The sequence below is a fragment of the Lygodium microphyllum genome, chromosome 17 (genome assembly GCF_053477565.2).
Source record: "Lygodium microphyllum isolate KBCC chromosome 17, Lygodium_microphyllum_v1.1.10, whole genome shotgun sequence".
Taxonomy (NCBI): domain Eukaryota; kingdom Viridiplantae; phylum Streptophyta; class Polypodiopsida; order Schizaeales; family Lygodiaceae; genus Lygodium; species Lygodium microphyllum.
In genome coordinates, this window is record NC_141151.1 from 121,273,436 (window position 1) to 121,287,417 (window position 13,982).

The window sequence follows — 13,982 nt, forward strand, 5'->3', positions numbered from 1 at the left end:
CCCTACTAATGTTAAGAGTGATGGGGTATTGAACGGTGTCACAAACATCTAAACCAAGTAAGCAAGGAGGCTATGCAAAGAGGGTCTTGAAAGCTCAACCATCATGTCGCGCTGTTGTCCCCCCGCCCCGATTACGCGCCATTCGACTGATCGCCCGTCCGATCGCGCTCCGACTGTTCGCCCGCTGTCCGATTGCTCGCCCCGCCCCGAGTGTTTGGCCTCTTGTCCCGACTGATCGTGGCCGTCCCAGCACTGTTCGCGCCTCCCAGTGCTGTTTGCGCGCCCTTGCCAACGTTGTGTAACGGCCGCCTGTCTGCCGTTTCCCCCTCCTACCTGGCTGTCCCCCTGGTTGGCCGTTTCCCCACCCCCCCTCCCCTCCCCAACACCCCCCCCCAACCCCCCCCCCCCCCCCCCCCCCCCCCCCGGCGCTTTCCCCCTCCCCTCCAGTTGCTCCCTCCCCTTGCAGCAACTCCCCATTCAGCAGCACAGCAACGTGATAGGTAGGTTCTCCCAGAAGGGACGGGCAATGGAAACCTTTGGTCAGACACCAGCGTACTCATCGAGTGCCCCCCAGTCGAACACCTTGCACGTAGTCCTCTCTGAGGAGCAACTCTTAGCCGTCCGAGCTAAGGAGCTGGAGCTAATGGAAACAACAATTTATGGTCAAGTAGTAGAACATTCCCCAGCTAGGGCCCAGCTTCGGGATTGGCTCCACTCCACGCTGAGCATCGGCACGGCGCAGATCATGGAGGCGGTCCTATTGGGCCAAGGGATCTTCATGGTCCGCCTCAGTTCAGCAGATGCAGCTCGCGAGCTACTCGCCAGTTCACGATATGCATCCACGAAGGGGGTCATATACATGGTCCCTTGGTACAGTGGCTTCACTGTGGAGGCGTTTGCACTCCACAACAGGTTTCTTCGGCACCCGGTCATACTCCTCTTCCCCGGCCTGCTGGCAATTGAGTACCGCCAGTTGGTGGAAGACTTTGGGAGGCTCTTTGGCACTATCCTTCCCCCCCTTGTCCGCCCCACCAGACAAGACCGATCCCCCCCATTTTCTCCACATGAGCCACAGACTGCCTCGTCGGAGCCCCCACAGGCCCCTTACCCGCCGCCCCCCCCCCCCCCCCCCCCCCCCCAAAACACCCACCATGCATCTCTAGCCATCCCACCATAGCTCGATCCACTCCACCCCCATCACCCCCCCTACTGAGCACCCCCCCTGATCCGCACCTAGGTTAGGTGAGCCCCCCCAGACCCACTCCCCCTCCTCCCACAAGAGGTGATGAGCCACACACACCTACCTCCTCTGCACACCAGCAGTCCCCCCTGTCCACACAGCCACCAGCTCATCTGCCCCTGCCACCCGCCATACTTTCCCGAGACAGGCACAGCTGCTGCCACAAGAGTTTTTTCACAGTGGCCCATGGTCTTACCCGCGAGTTGCGGAGCGCGGAGTGTTCCCACTACCTCTAGAGGTGGGGATCTTCGTGGTTCGTAAGTCAAGGAGGGGCAAGGTCCACCTATTTGCACCACCGGATGGACCAAACTACGCTTTCTTTTTTTAGTCATCCTTCTCAGAAGAGTGGACGACTATACAGATTGAGGAGGAATTGAAGAGTCAGGTGGCAGATCACATCTCCTAATGGAAGGGAGATGAAGGACTAGCACTGTTCGCACAACAGTGGCCAGGTTGCATGATGGACATTAACTGGTGGGTTGGCGTCGACGTCCCGCATTTGAGCATTATCTTTCGAGCCCCCCCACAGTGGGGAGCGCCGAGGGACGTGATTGAGTGGCCCCCGGCACAGGCAGCCCGCTTCTACCAGTGTACAGAGTCGCGGTTTTCAGCATGGCTGATAGATGCATTGATAGTACCACTTGGAGCATCTATCACCCCTATGGTCCGGCCGAGGGCCACCATGGGGGACTAGAGCTCACCATCCAGACCGGCGGCAAAACGTACCTGCATGCTTCGCAGTCTTTCTTCCTCATTTGCAGCTTCCACACCGAACCGATGCATGTTCGATCAGTCACAGGTTTCCCCATGAGCCTACATCTTGCATCCTGGAATGTGAACAGTCTCCACTATAGTGGGGCGCGTGGCTCGAGGAAGCTGATTGTCCGGTAGGAGCTGCAGCCTGCCCTCGCCGAACAGATAGACATCTTGCTACTACAGGAGCACAAGCTCACCCTCGCCCAGGCTTAGCGGGTTGGGAAGGTACTACCGGGTAGCTCGCATACTTATTGGGAGCAAGCCATAGGTGCCCAGGGCACGAGCGGAGGGGTATGCACCTCTATTGGCCCGAGTCTCACTATCTGTGTACGAGACCACGGGACGATAGTGGCAGGAAGGGCTCTATGGATCAGACTGGATATTGGGGACTCGTGTATTGGAGTCCTCAATGTCTATGCCCCTACGGAGGTTAGGACACGCAGCAGGTTCTGGGTGGAGACTGTAGATGGACTCCCAGAGGTGGATTCCTGGATTGTTGGAGGAGATTTCAACAATCTGGAGGCTTTGGAGGACCAGCAGAGCAGAGGAAGAAACTACCAGGGCATGGCTGGGGAGGAGCAGGAGGCATGGGAGGTCTTTTTGCTTGCAGTTGGAGCACGGGATGCCTGGAAAGACCCTGCCTTCCACAGGAGGGAGAGGTCATTGGACTTTTCTTGGGGTTACAGGTCGCTAGGCGGAGCCTTGCTAGAGCGGTTGGACAGGTTTTATGTGGGAGAGTAGGGAGGTTCTCGTGGAGGCCAGATTGAGCAGTTGGCAGGCACCACACTATTTGATCATTGCCCAGTTCTCTTGGCACTTGATGCCCCAACATCCGCCCTAGATACACGATCTAGAGGAGGCTTTCCATACACAGGATGGGCAAAAATGCCCGGGGGAGGATGGCCTCTCTAAGGCCTTCTTCACTACCTACTGGGAGGTGGTGAAGGATCCCCTACTGAGGGCTTTCCAGGAGATATTCAACTCAGGACAGATGCCAGGGAGGATCTCGACAGGCCTTATCAGTCTTCTCCCCAAAGGGGGAGACCGATTGGAGCTATCCCAATGGAGACCGATCACCTTATTGTTAGTGGCCTATAAGGCTCTAGCAAAGATGATTGGTAGACGATTACGCCATGTGCTTCCAGACATCATTCATGACACACAGACAGGCTTTGTCCAGGATAGGAGCATCCTAAACAATGTATTTACATTCTTTGAGGCGACAGAGTGGGCTCAGCACAGTGGGCAAAGACTGGCAGTACTACTATTGGACTTCAAGAAAGCATACGACAGGGTGGACTCGGATTTCCTAGAGGGTACCATGGTGAAGTTAAAATTCCCCCACGCTTGGATTCGCAGGGTCTGCGGCCTGTACAAATCAGCCACCAGCAGGGTTCTCATAGGCGGAAGGCGAGGGGAGGAGGTCCGACTGGAGAGATCGGTCCGATAGGGATTCCCCCTGGCCCCATACCTGTTCCTACTCTTCGCAGAGGCGATGTCTCACTTCCTTAGGTCATGTGTGAGTGGACTACGTGGCCTCCGACTTCCAGTGAGAGAGGAGACTGAGTTGTTAGACTCAGAGTACGCAGACGACATAGGACTCTACATAGAGGACGATGAGGTGATGCTAGAAAGAATGAGGCTGGCTCTTGAGGTGTTCTGTGTTGCAGCGGGTGCGAAAATCAACTCGCGAAAGTCGGTTGGTTTCCTCACAGACCCGGACTCCGGCACGGAGTGGGGAGTCCACTTGGGTTTTAGATGGGTGAGCAGAGGGCAGACCGTTTGATACCTGGGGTTCCAGGTGGGACTTGATATCACTCCTGCCCAGCAATTTCTTCTTGTTCTAGACTCTATTAGGAGGAAACTGACCTACTGGAGCATGGCTCGTCTCTCTCTAGCCGGTCGAGCCCTGGTGGTTAACCAGGTCCTCCTAGCGACGGCCTGGTACATCGCCTTGTGTTGGTGTTTCTCCTCATCGTGCGCAAGGCAGCTTCATCGCCTGGTGCGGAATTTCCTTTGGTCGGGTTCTGATGGCTCCAGAGACTCCAGGGCCAAGGTAGCGTGGGTGACCATCATACGACATCGATCAGAGGGAGGGCTTGGGATCATAGACCCAAAATATCAGAGTATGGCCCTCTTGGGCAAGCTAGTTGTCCGCGGTCTCACACTAGGCGGGCAGACCTGGAAGGTCTTACTGCAAGAGGGCCTTCAGGACTGCAAACCGAGGCTTGGCGGGGAGTGGAGGCCGTCCCTAAGATGGATCTTCACTTCAATCCAGATTACCCCGCCCAGATCACCTTTCCTGCGGAGCCTACTCCGCATGTGGTAGGGCCTCCGTAAGGCCCTACTCCAAAGCCCCTCGGGTTGCCAAGAGGAAATAGACCGTCAATCGGTGATTTGGAACCTCCAGGTCAAAGATAGGGAAGGGGCACAGATAGGTGAGCGTCCCCACATCCAGTGGGCTGGGTGGGAGGCCGGCCCGGCTCCTTCCATCAGGACATGGCGAGAGGTGTATAGGATGGTAGACAAGGAGGTGCTACAGCGAGTATCAGGGTGCACGAGAGGAGTGGAGTTGAGGAGAAGAGAGATAGACGCAGCAATACCTTTGGAGTGGCTTGCTCTCCCGATACGAGAACCAGTAGAGGCCGGGGAAGTATGGGCAGCCAGGTTCTCTCCAGCAGGCATCCCTCTTCAGGTGGCAGGTAGAGTGGGTGGCGCCCCCCAGGGGACCTTCTTTGATGTTCAGGAGGGGGGACGTCTGACCCTTGACAGAGGGCAACAGGATGAGGGGATTGCCACCCTTTCATGGAGGAGGATTCGGGTGGTGGGTCTTCAGGGGAAGACTTGGCGACTAGACCCCTATGTTTTTTGGATGGAGCTCAAGGAGTGGCGCCTTTGGATCTGGGAGGGTAGACCACTTGATGAGCTAGAGTGGGATCCAGGAGAGTGGCTGTGGCCGGCCTCTACGGTTGCAAAAAAACCACCCAGGTTCCTAGAATACACTGCCAAGATTGGCAGACATGTACTGATGCAGGAGGATATGGACTGGGCGCTGTCATGTAGCAGGCACTGGGCGGAGCACAGCATCACGGAGCCCTTCCGACTGATCTTCTGGCGCCGCCTATGGGATAGCTGGAGGCCGAGGAGGGTGTTGTATTTTTTATGGCTGGTGGCACATGGAGGATTAGCAGTGGGAAGCTGGCTTGCCCAGATGCAGAAGGCGGGAGGTTGTAAGCGCTGCACACAGCAGCTTCTAGAAACCCCAAAGCACTGCCTTTGGTCTTGTGAGGAGGCGCAGCTGGTGTGGAGAGGAGCATGCCGTATCCTTGGACGTATAGCCCCCAGCCTCGGGTATATTTCATGGGGAGCTTTCTGTTGGCAGGTAGTTAGCCAGGGCCGGCACCTTCTATATGAGGCCGGGATGCAGGACACGATCTTCATGATCAAGGAAGGGTCATGCGTAGTGGTTGGTGTGGAAGCCCTACCTATCCGACAGGTACTGGAGCCCACAGCAGACTGCTTAGAGATATGGGAGATCATAGGGAGTCTTACTGGATGGCATATCTGGAAGGCGCGTTGCCAGGTGGCCTTCGGCGGTGAGAGACTCTCAGCACCTGCGACCTTAGCAGAGCTATGGACCTCCATCATTCACTCCCTCCGCGGCCAATGGGGTCAGGTGCAGGGCGAGTCCAGGGCTCGTCAGGAGCTCCGTGGTCACTTCATACATACCTGGGGCGGCCAGGGCCTATTCTTCGTGATGTAGGCAGGCAGTCCCATTTGGCGATATACCCCTCTCCCATGGCTTCTTGCCCCCATCCCCCCTAGACCGCCTTGAGAGGCTTGTATACATGATGTAGTGGTGACTTTGCATCAGCTCGAGTTTAGTCTGTTGAGCATGAGCACTCTGTTGTAATCAGTTTTTTTTGAGTAAAATAATCAGCCACATTCTACAGGAAAAAAAAAAGGAGGCTATGCAATCCATTGGATCAGAGGGTCTTTTGAAAAAGTAGGCTCAATCACTTGTAGCTGTACACTAGATGTAGATGGAAATTCTGAAAGTAAAAAAGATGTTGCATCCAATCTATCCTCAAGGTAAACAAAGAGTTCTGAGGAAATGACCTGCTGCATAAAATTGAAATATTTAAGTGGAGCTTGTTCATGAACAAAGTGACTTGATTGTTGCCTCACTTTGGTGGGCTAGTTGTGACAAATTCAACGTGTAGATGTCGACACTCTAGCAACTTGACAATCAAATCATCCCTCTTAGTGATCCTTAACTCTTGGAGTTCATGGTCAAACTTGCTATGTTGGGTATGATTGCGAGCTGCATAGCAGTCAACTAGGTGTGCCCAACGCTCAAATGCAAGATCAAAGTGTCAAAGTTGTTAGTGAAACCAAAGAATAATGCCCTGCATGAGCTTGACTATGGCTATGGCATTTCTATTGTGCCAAGAGCAAGCTACCTTAGAGGAGAACCATCGGGGTTAGGTTGGGGTTCCCGCCATTGAACAAGTTCCTTAGGAATCCAAGACACGCTTCATCAAAATTGACCAAGCAGTAATGTTGGACCATCGAAATGAATCGTATCTATAAACACATTCTTGGTTGATGTACATGCACGGGTGGTTGTGTGAAGAGTTGGATAGGTGGGTGGCATAGAATAAAAGTGGAAGTGACTAGGTGCTACATGTAGTATGCAAGTGCCTACTATGGTGAATCTAGCTGTATGCCCCAAGGAAGGTGATTAACTAGATTGGCCCACTGGGTATTCATATACTGGCAAATTGTGTAGCCATTTGTGAGATGGGAGGGTTGGGTGGAGCTTGATGCGTGGGTGGGATACACTCATACAAGTCCCCATCGATGCCTTGGTTTAGGAGTGGAACTTCCACCATCGCTGCACTAGAACCAACCAGCTGAGTGATAGCAGTTTGACCTATGGCCCTATGGGATACATGCCTATTGGTGTGGTAAACCCTTGTGTGGTGAATTGTGGAATAGAGGAATGTGTGTACAAAGCTGAAAGATTTTATGAGATGTGGGTGATGGGTTGGAATTGTGAATTTTGAGTCTGAATTAATGATGATGAAGCGAGCATGATTCGCAGAGGTATTACTTGATCTCTTTCTATATTGGTGGCAGCAATCAGGACAACTTCTGGACAGTCTGTCTTGAGCAGAAATGCGGCATAAAACCAATCTACTAAATTGCAAAATACAACTGCTGGTATGCATGCGACAAGCTGGGGAAGGTCCAGAACAGCAAGGCGGAAACTGATGAAACACAGCAGCTGATCCACACAGGCTGCAGTCACCTACTGTATACTGAAGTCGCTTGCTGTAGACCGCCTCCAAAATCAGGTCATGGCAGACTGGACAGCTCTTGAATGCATGGAGCAACAGCCAGTGAAGATCCTCCACTATCTTGCAATGTCCTTTGAAAGGGTTGTAGGCAGCAATGTGACGGGGAGAGGCTGAAAGCTGAGGACTGAAAGTGAAAACGATTAGGATGAAGGATGCACAAACACAAGACTCCTATTTATAGGAGATTTTGGGGCATTGTCCTACTATCAAAAGTAAAGCAATTTATTTTTGGTAATTTTGCATTAATTACTTTTTGTGGCTGTTTTAAGGAGCCTAAATTAAGGATTGATGGGGAGGGGCTGAAAGCTGAGGGCTGAAAGTGAAAATGATTAGGATGAAGGATGCAGAAACACAGGACTCCTATTCATAGGAGATTTGGGGGCATTTGTCCTACTGTCAAAATAAAGCAATTTCTTTTTGGTAATTTTGCATAAATTGCTTTTTGGGGCTGTTTTAAGGAGACTAAATTAGGGATTAATGCACCATAATTATGTTTTAGTGCAAACCCCTAATATTAGTGGCTCAACAGGGGGTCTACTCGTGGATCCTAGCAAAGTTGTATAGTGCTTTGTAGCCACCTGCCTTGCCTCCTGAGGACCCTATGCTATGGATCCATCCACTCTCCTAAGTCTCCGCACTCCTTGCTTAGTGTCTAGGCCTGTAATATAAAAAAAGTCTCTATTATCTCTATCGTGTGACTAAGTTTAGAAGGAACCTCTCATTTGAAACCTGTATTATAATTAATATCCTTACTTCCTTCATGTTGTCGATTTCTGCCCTCGCAATATGCATTCTCTCAACTACTAATCTGCAGCCTGGATGTCTCTCCTCCTACTTCTGGAGTGCAGCCATGATGCTCAGGCAATCCTCTCCCTCTCTAGAAGGCCTATCTTTTGCTCATGGCCACCTGTCTAAAGGAGCTGATCTTGTGCAGCCCTTCATCCAAGTCTCTAGCTATGAAAGGTCTAGATCCCTAAATCCATGCGATGGAGTCTCTAAGATCGCCATTGTGATATAGGTGCTTTGGAATCATTACATTGGAGTGGGGTCCTCACTCTCTCAAAGAGAGCTAGCTGAACTGGTGATGATCCAAGAGAGTCGTACTAGGAATGATGTCCACTAGGCTACATTTGTTGCAAGCTTAGTCATCCACATAGAAACAGTCGATCTTGGAGAACATCCTAGCTTCTGCTGCCCAATCTCTCCTAGAGAACTCGAGTGAGTTTGTGGATCTGCCAAACATGATTGTGAACCAAGGATCCTCTCCTTTGAGCCAAGATATAAGCTCCTCCTAGGCAACCTACTCTGTTTCACTAAGAATCCTTGTGTAGAACTGCCTCTCCTATCCTCCAATGCCTCTACCATGTACCAACCTACTATCTGATGGGTGACTAGAGGTTAGGATTGATTAAGGGAAGTCGAGAATTGTCTCCTGTCTCATGGGTTTTTTAGGGTATAAATGATGAGCAGACCAATGAGTGCATCCACTCTCACAAAGACCCACATGGCGCACTCTGGAACCACACTGGCCTGCTCTTGTATTGTCTGTGTCCGAGAGCCATCTAGAACTCTATGCGACCCATAACTACTGCCTAGTAAGTGTAGCTTTGCCCTAGCAAAAGCTTCCCACAATATCAGAATATCCTTCCTATTGAGAGTTGGTGCTCTTATAACATGAGGAAACCCATCGATCCTCCCACTAGTGCTCTATTGAAGTCCTATCTCATGACGTCGTGCTGCTCTGGCCTTGCATGAAAAATCATCCTCTGAAGCCTTGTACATTCCATGAGAGGATCCACATGGGGTGCGTCCAAGTCTCTGGAACTGGCATGTCTCTGCAATCCGTGATTGTCTCCCCATCTCCTAGAGTACACTCTTCCAATCTCACCAAATAGTGCAAGACGTCTCACCATATTCTAGAATTGCTCTCATTAGTATTGTTCAAATTATGCAACTGGATAACAACCAAAAACATGGTGCTGAATATTTAAATGTTAAGCCCACCATACATCTATAGCCCAGTTGATATGGTACTTGGCAATGATATTTCATGTCACATTGAATCCTTGAAGCAAATGCCTGGTTCTGAAAAACCACCTGAACCATCACAAAACCCTCCCACGTTGAATTTTGTAATAGCCAAGGACTACAGGAAGAGACTTTGGCTGAAAGCTAAAACAACCAAAATTACCCTTGACCAACCTTTCACTGGTGGCAGATATGTTGGCGAAAAAGTTAGTAGGACCATGTAATGCACTGGACCCAACTTCTACATCATCCAACTGTTTCTCCACATTGACACAACCTCTCCTTGACGTTTAGCAACATGTAGGCCAATTGCCAATCTTTATACTGCAATCAACGTGGCACATGTGCACTCACCATGGCTCCTCATATGGGAGCTTTAGCACAATCTTCATTTTATTCTACTACCAGAGGCTAGGGCATTCAGCGCATATATACAGGACACTTATTCTTAACATAAATCTATTATGATCTGACTGCAAGCAATAAAAGACTTTATAATTAACAAATTGTAACTGTAAATTATATAACAATAATTTCTCCAATATTATTGATGAAGAAATCAAAGTATGCGCTGATCCTCTAGATTATCTTTTTACACCTTCCTTGTGGGACTATTCTGTGCAAAATCGTGTACAGAAGAATGAATGTAGGTTGAGATCTAAGGAAGAATGTACCCTACAAAAAGTCAAAAAGTAGATAGATACATGCTACCTGCTGCAGGTACTCCATAGACCAAAAAGAGGCAAGGTCTTTGATCACCAGGGTATGTGTCACTTGAAGTCGCCGATAACGCTTTGCCTTCCAAAATTAGATTCTGCATTTAAGATCAGACAGCATGAGTTTTTGTCTCAAAATACACTCACAATCAACCTGTTCACTTCAAATAAAGGAATAGTGCACATGCTGAATGGCCCATATACAACCTGATGGGCTGCAATATAATCAATGGGTTAGATGGGAAGAATGCTTGAATAAATAAGAATGATGGATGCGCAACCATTTTGCTTTGTTAAGCATTATTAGTTCAGGTTAATGTGCACTAGTAAATCAGCTTGTGACTCAGGTTGGCTACAGCTATATAAGCATTAGACGTGCATATCCATGGATTGGCAACTGTGTGTATGTTGATGGGTCTGTAACATCTGTACTACATTTCATTAGGTACTCACTCTGTAGAAGTGGCACAGACGGCCTCCACTTAGAAGCTCATCAATAATGGAAATAACAGGATCTTCATTCGAAGATGCAGCTGGCCTGTAATAACCTGTTATGAAACCAAGGGAATCAAAATTATGCACATTCACAACCCAACCCCACCCACCGCCCCGCGCCCCCAAAAAAAAAAAAAAAAAAAAAAACCTGTGCTGCACCGTGCAAAGAAGATAGAACATTATCCAAGATTCAAGCAACCAAACAGGAATTCCAATCTACTGCAAAATCAGGCACCTCAAAAGAACACTATCCAAGACCCAAGAAACCAACAGGAACTCCAATCTACTGCAAAATCAGGCAGTTCAAAGCAAGAGAGAGATGGAACAAGCATCAATGTTGATATTTATGAGACACACACAAACAATGGTAGCCTCTTATAGGTCAGAAACAGGGCACAGAATCACAAACTTTATGGCCAAGTTCAGTGGTTCACGGTGTACAAGCACCCACATTACAACTTTATGTTCAATTTGATGTCTACCAACCCAGAATAGCTCCTTGGCAGGGATATCTCTTCAGGAACAGTGAAAACAAAGCAGCTCTCCATATCTGATATGATGGCATCCTCATGGTCAAAGTCTTTGTCTAGAAACACCAAGCTCTCTATCCAAGGCTTGCACAACAAGAGCATCAAGATCACAATCCTTTGCAACTCCAAGCTATGTGGGCAAGTGGAACTCTTTGGATCAATTTTGGGGAGGTCTTACTCCATGATGCTTCCAAATGCAAGGCCTGACACTCCAGAAGTCACTTCCACACCTCCATGAATAGCTTGAAACTACAGGGCCTTTGATGTGAGCATGTACGGATTATGCAGCACCATCCAACAAGCAAACTCAACCACCACCTTGGCTTCACACTCTCCACCACAAAAAATGGCCAACACCTCAGCCTTTTCCTTCATAATCACTGACTTGGCTTCCAACAATGCAAGATCAGTGCCTCAACCACCTCCTCTCTCAATTTGCACCATCCCAGCCTCTTTCTGGTCAATGATGCCTCCATCTCTCCTTCCTTCACTGCCAAGACCCTCTCTACTTAATAATCACTCTTCTTATAAGCCTCACCAAGGTTAGTATGGCAGCCTATTCTTTCTTGCCTTCAATTGTGTTGATGATGCTTTTGTTTTGATGTTCTCTGTTTTTGTGTTTAGGGTCACCACCATAGTGCTTTTCCACCCATGTCTGCCAATTGGGACATCGGTGCTTTTCGTCACCTTGCCACCATAATAGGCATCAACGGCAAGTGTTAAGACTCCACCTCATCATTATCATAGGCTTCTGCTCTTTCAGCTCAGCACTGGGTGATGCTTTTAGGGGCATCATGCCTTTGCCGTGTACATCATTGCAGCTCCATGCCTCAAGGCTGCCACCTTGTCCACAATCTCAAATTATCCATCATGAACATATTTATCATGTCAATAGGCATTGATACAGCATGCCTTGCAGTCATCCCACTAATCAGGAAATTCACTTGAAGAACATGTCAATGTTGAGGATCTTCTCATCAACTACCCATGTCTCAATCACGTGAATCCATCATTGCCACTAGTGCTGACTAACATCATGCATACATTACCCCAAGCATACCAGCTTTGAAACCAACCAATGGGAATGATATTTGGACTTTCATGCTATCAAAAACCACCCCATGATAGTACACCTACTCCCAATGTCAAGACATCGAGGCTCCAATCACCAACCATAGTCTTGCATCAATTCAAATTCTTGGAATAGATACTTGTGGCTCCAAGAAAAGCCTTGCTAGTCATGGGAGAAAACCATGGAACTCTTCCCTACAATAGCACAAGGAAACTTGTTGCTAAAGACATCTAGATTCTTCTTGCCAAAAGGCACAAAACCTTGTGAGAGGTTGAGAGGATCGAAGCTCAACTAAGAGTGTAGTAGACAGTGTGGAGAGTGAAGCAGGACACCCAATGCAATAGACTACAAGAGTGTAAATTGAAAGTACAAAGTACAACCCTTAAACCTTAGGGTTGTAGGGGGTGTTCACACCTGAACACAATAAGTGCCCGTAAGTGTGTGACATAGGCACATACGAAAGAATAATATATAAAATTGGGGGGAAAAACCTCTCGTACTGAGAGTAAAAAGTGCCCCTGTGTCCTATTGATCACCGACACTCCTCTGTGAGTATAGGCATGAGTGAAACCCAACAAACCCTCCTGGAGTGAAGAGTGATCAAAAGTACAAGGATCATCCCCACCACCAAAGGAGATCAAATTTAAAGCATTGCGAAATGCTTCAAATTTGTCATGAGGAAGAGCTTTGGTGAAGATGTCTACCACATTATTGGTGGTAGGAAAATAGACAAGGCTGATTCCACCTGCACGTAGCCTCTCTCTGACAAAGTGATAATGTATCTCAATGCGTTTCGTGCGTGCATGAAACACTCGGTTTCGTGCTACTGCAATGGCCCTCTGACTGTCATTGAACAAAGGAGTAGGCTTCGTAATAGATACATCCAGATCAGCTAGCAAGTGCCTAATCCATAGGCATTCAACAATGGTAGTGAAAGCCACCTTGTATTCAGCTTCACATGATGATGTGGCAACATTGGATTGTTTCTTGCTAAGCCAAGATATGCAAGATGAGCCAAGAAAGAAACAATTGCCACTAGTGGAGTGATGTGAATCATAATCACCAGCCCAATCAAAATCACTGTAAGCACGTAACTGCAATGGTTCCCTCTTGGCATAAAGCAATCCAAGAGATCTAGTACCCTACAAGTAATGAAAGACACGCTTAACAACTTGCTAATGTGACATCTGTGGCTGATGCATATATCTCCCCAAGGCTGAAACTGCAAACTGTATGTCTGGCCTAGTGTTGCATAGGTAAATAAGGCATCCAACTACTGGAGCATATGTGTGTAGATCAAACAAATCACTGTCATCATGTAATGACAGCTTTAGTCCAGGTTCCATTGGTGTACAGACTAGCTTGCAATCCTGTAAGCCAAACTTCTCAAGAAGTTTACCAATGTATGTTGACTGTGATAAACCAATACCTCTAGCATCATGTATGAACTGAATGTCCAAGTAATAATGCAAAGACTCCAAGTCTGACATCTCAAAAGTTTGCTGCAAATTTTGTTTAAATGCTGAAATCTGATCAGCATGTGTCCCTGTAAGCAAAAGATCATCAACATATAGACAAATGATCAGCATGGATCCCCCCTCTTTACATATGTAAAGGGTAGACTCAGATGAGCTGTTTATAAAACCTTGGCTGAGTAAAAAGGCATCAATATTTGCATACCAGGCTCTAGGACTTGTTTCAAGCCATATAAAGCCTTTTTCAGCTTGCAAACCAAGTGTTCATATCCCTCAACTGCAAAACCAATGGCTGCTGTACATATAC

General features: G+C 48.5%; 1 protein-coding gene across 6 annotated transcripts in view; it reads right to left on the minus strand.

The window, feature by feature from the left end:
- LOC148022310 (uncharacterized) overlaps positions 1 to 13,982 on the minus strand; it is a 255,924-nt gene that overhangs the window by 21,945 nt on the left and 219,997 nt on the right. For all 6 annotated transcript variants that reach the window (XM_087697949.1, XM_087697947.1, XM_087697950.1 and 3 more), the window contains 2 exons: positions 10,557 to 10,651; positions 10,099 to 10,201 (listed from right to left, as the gene is read on the minus strand). In XM_087697949.1, coding sequence (XP_087554075.1) covers positions 10,099 to 10,201; positions 10,557 to 10,651 — 198 coding nt within the window. The remainder of the gene's footprint in view (positions 1 to 10,098; positions 10,202 to 10,556; positions 10,652 to 13,982) is intronic.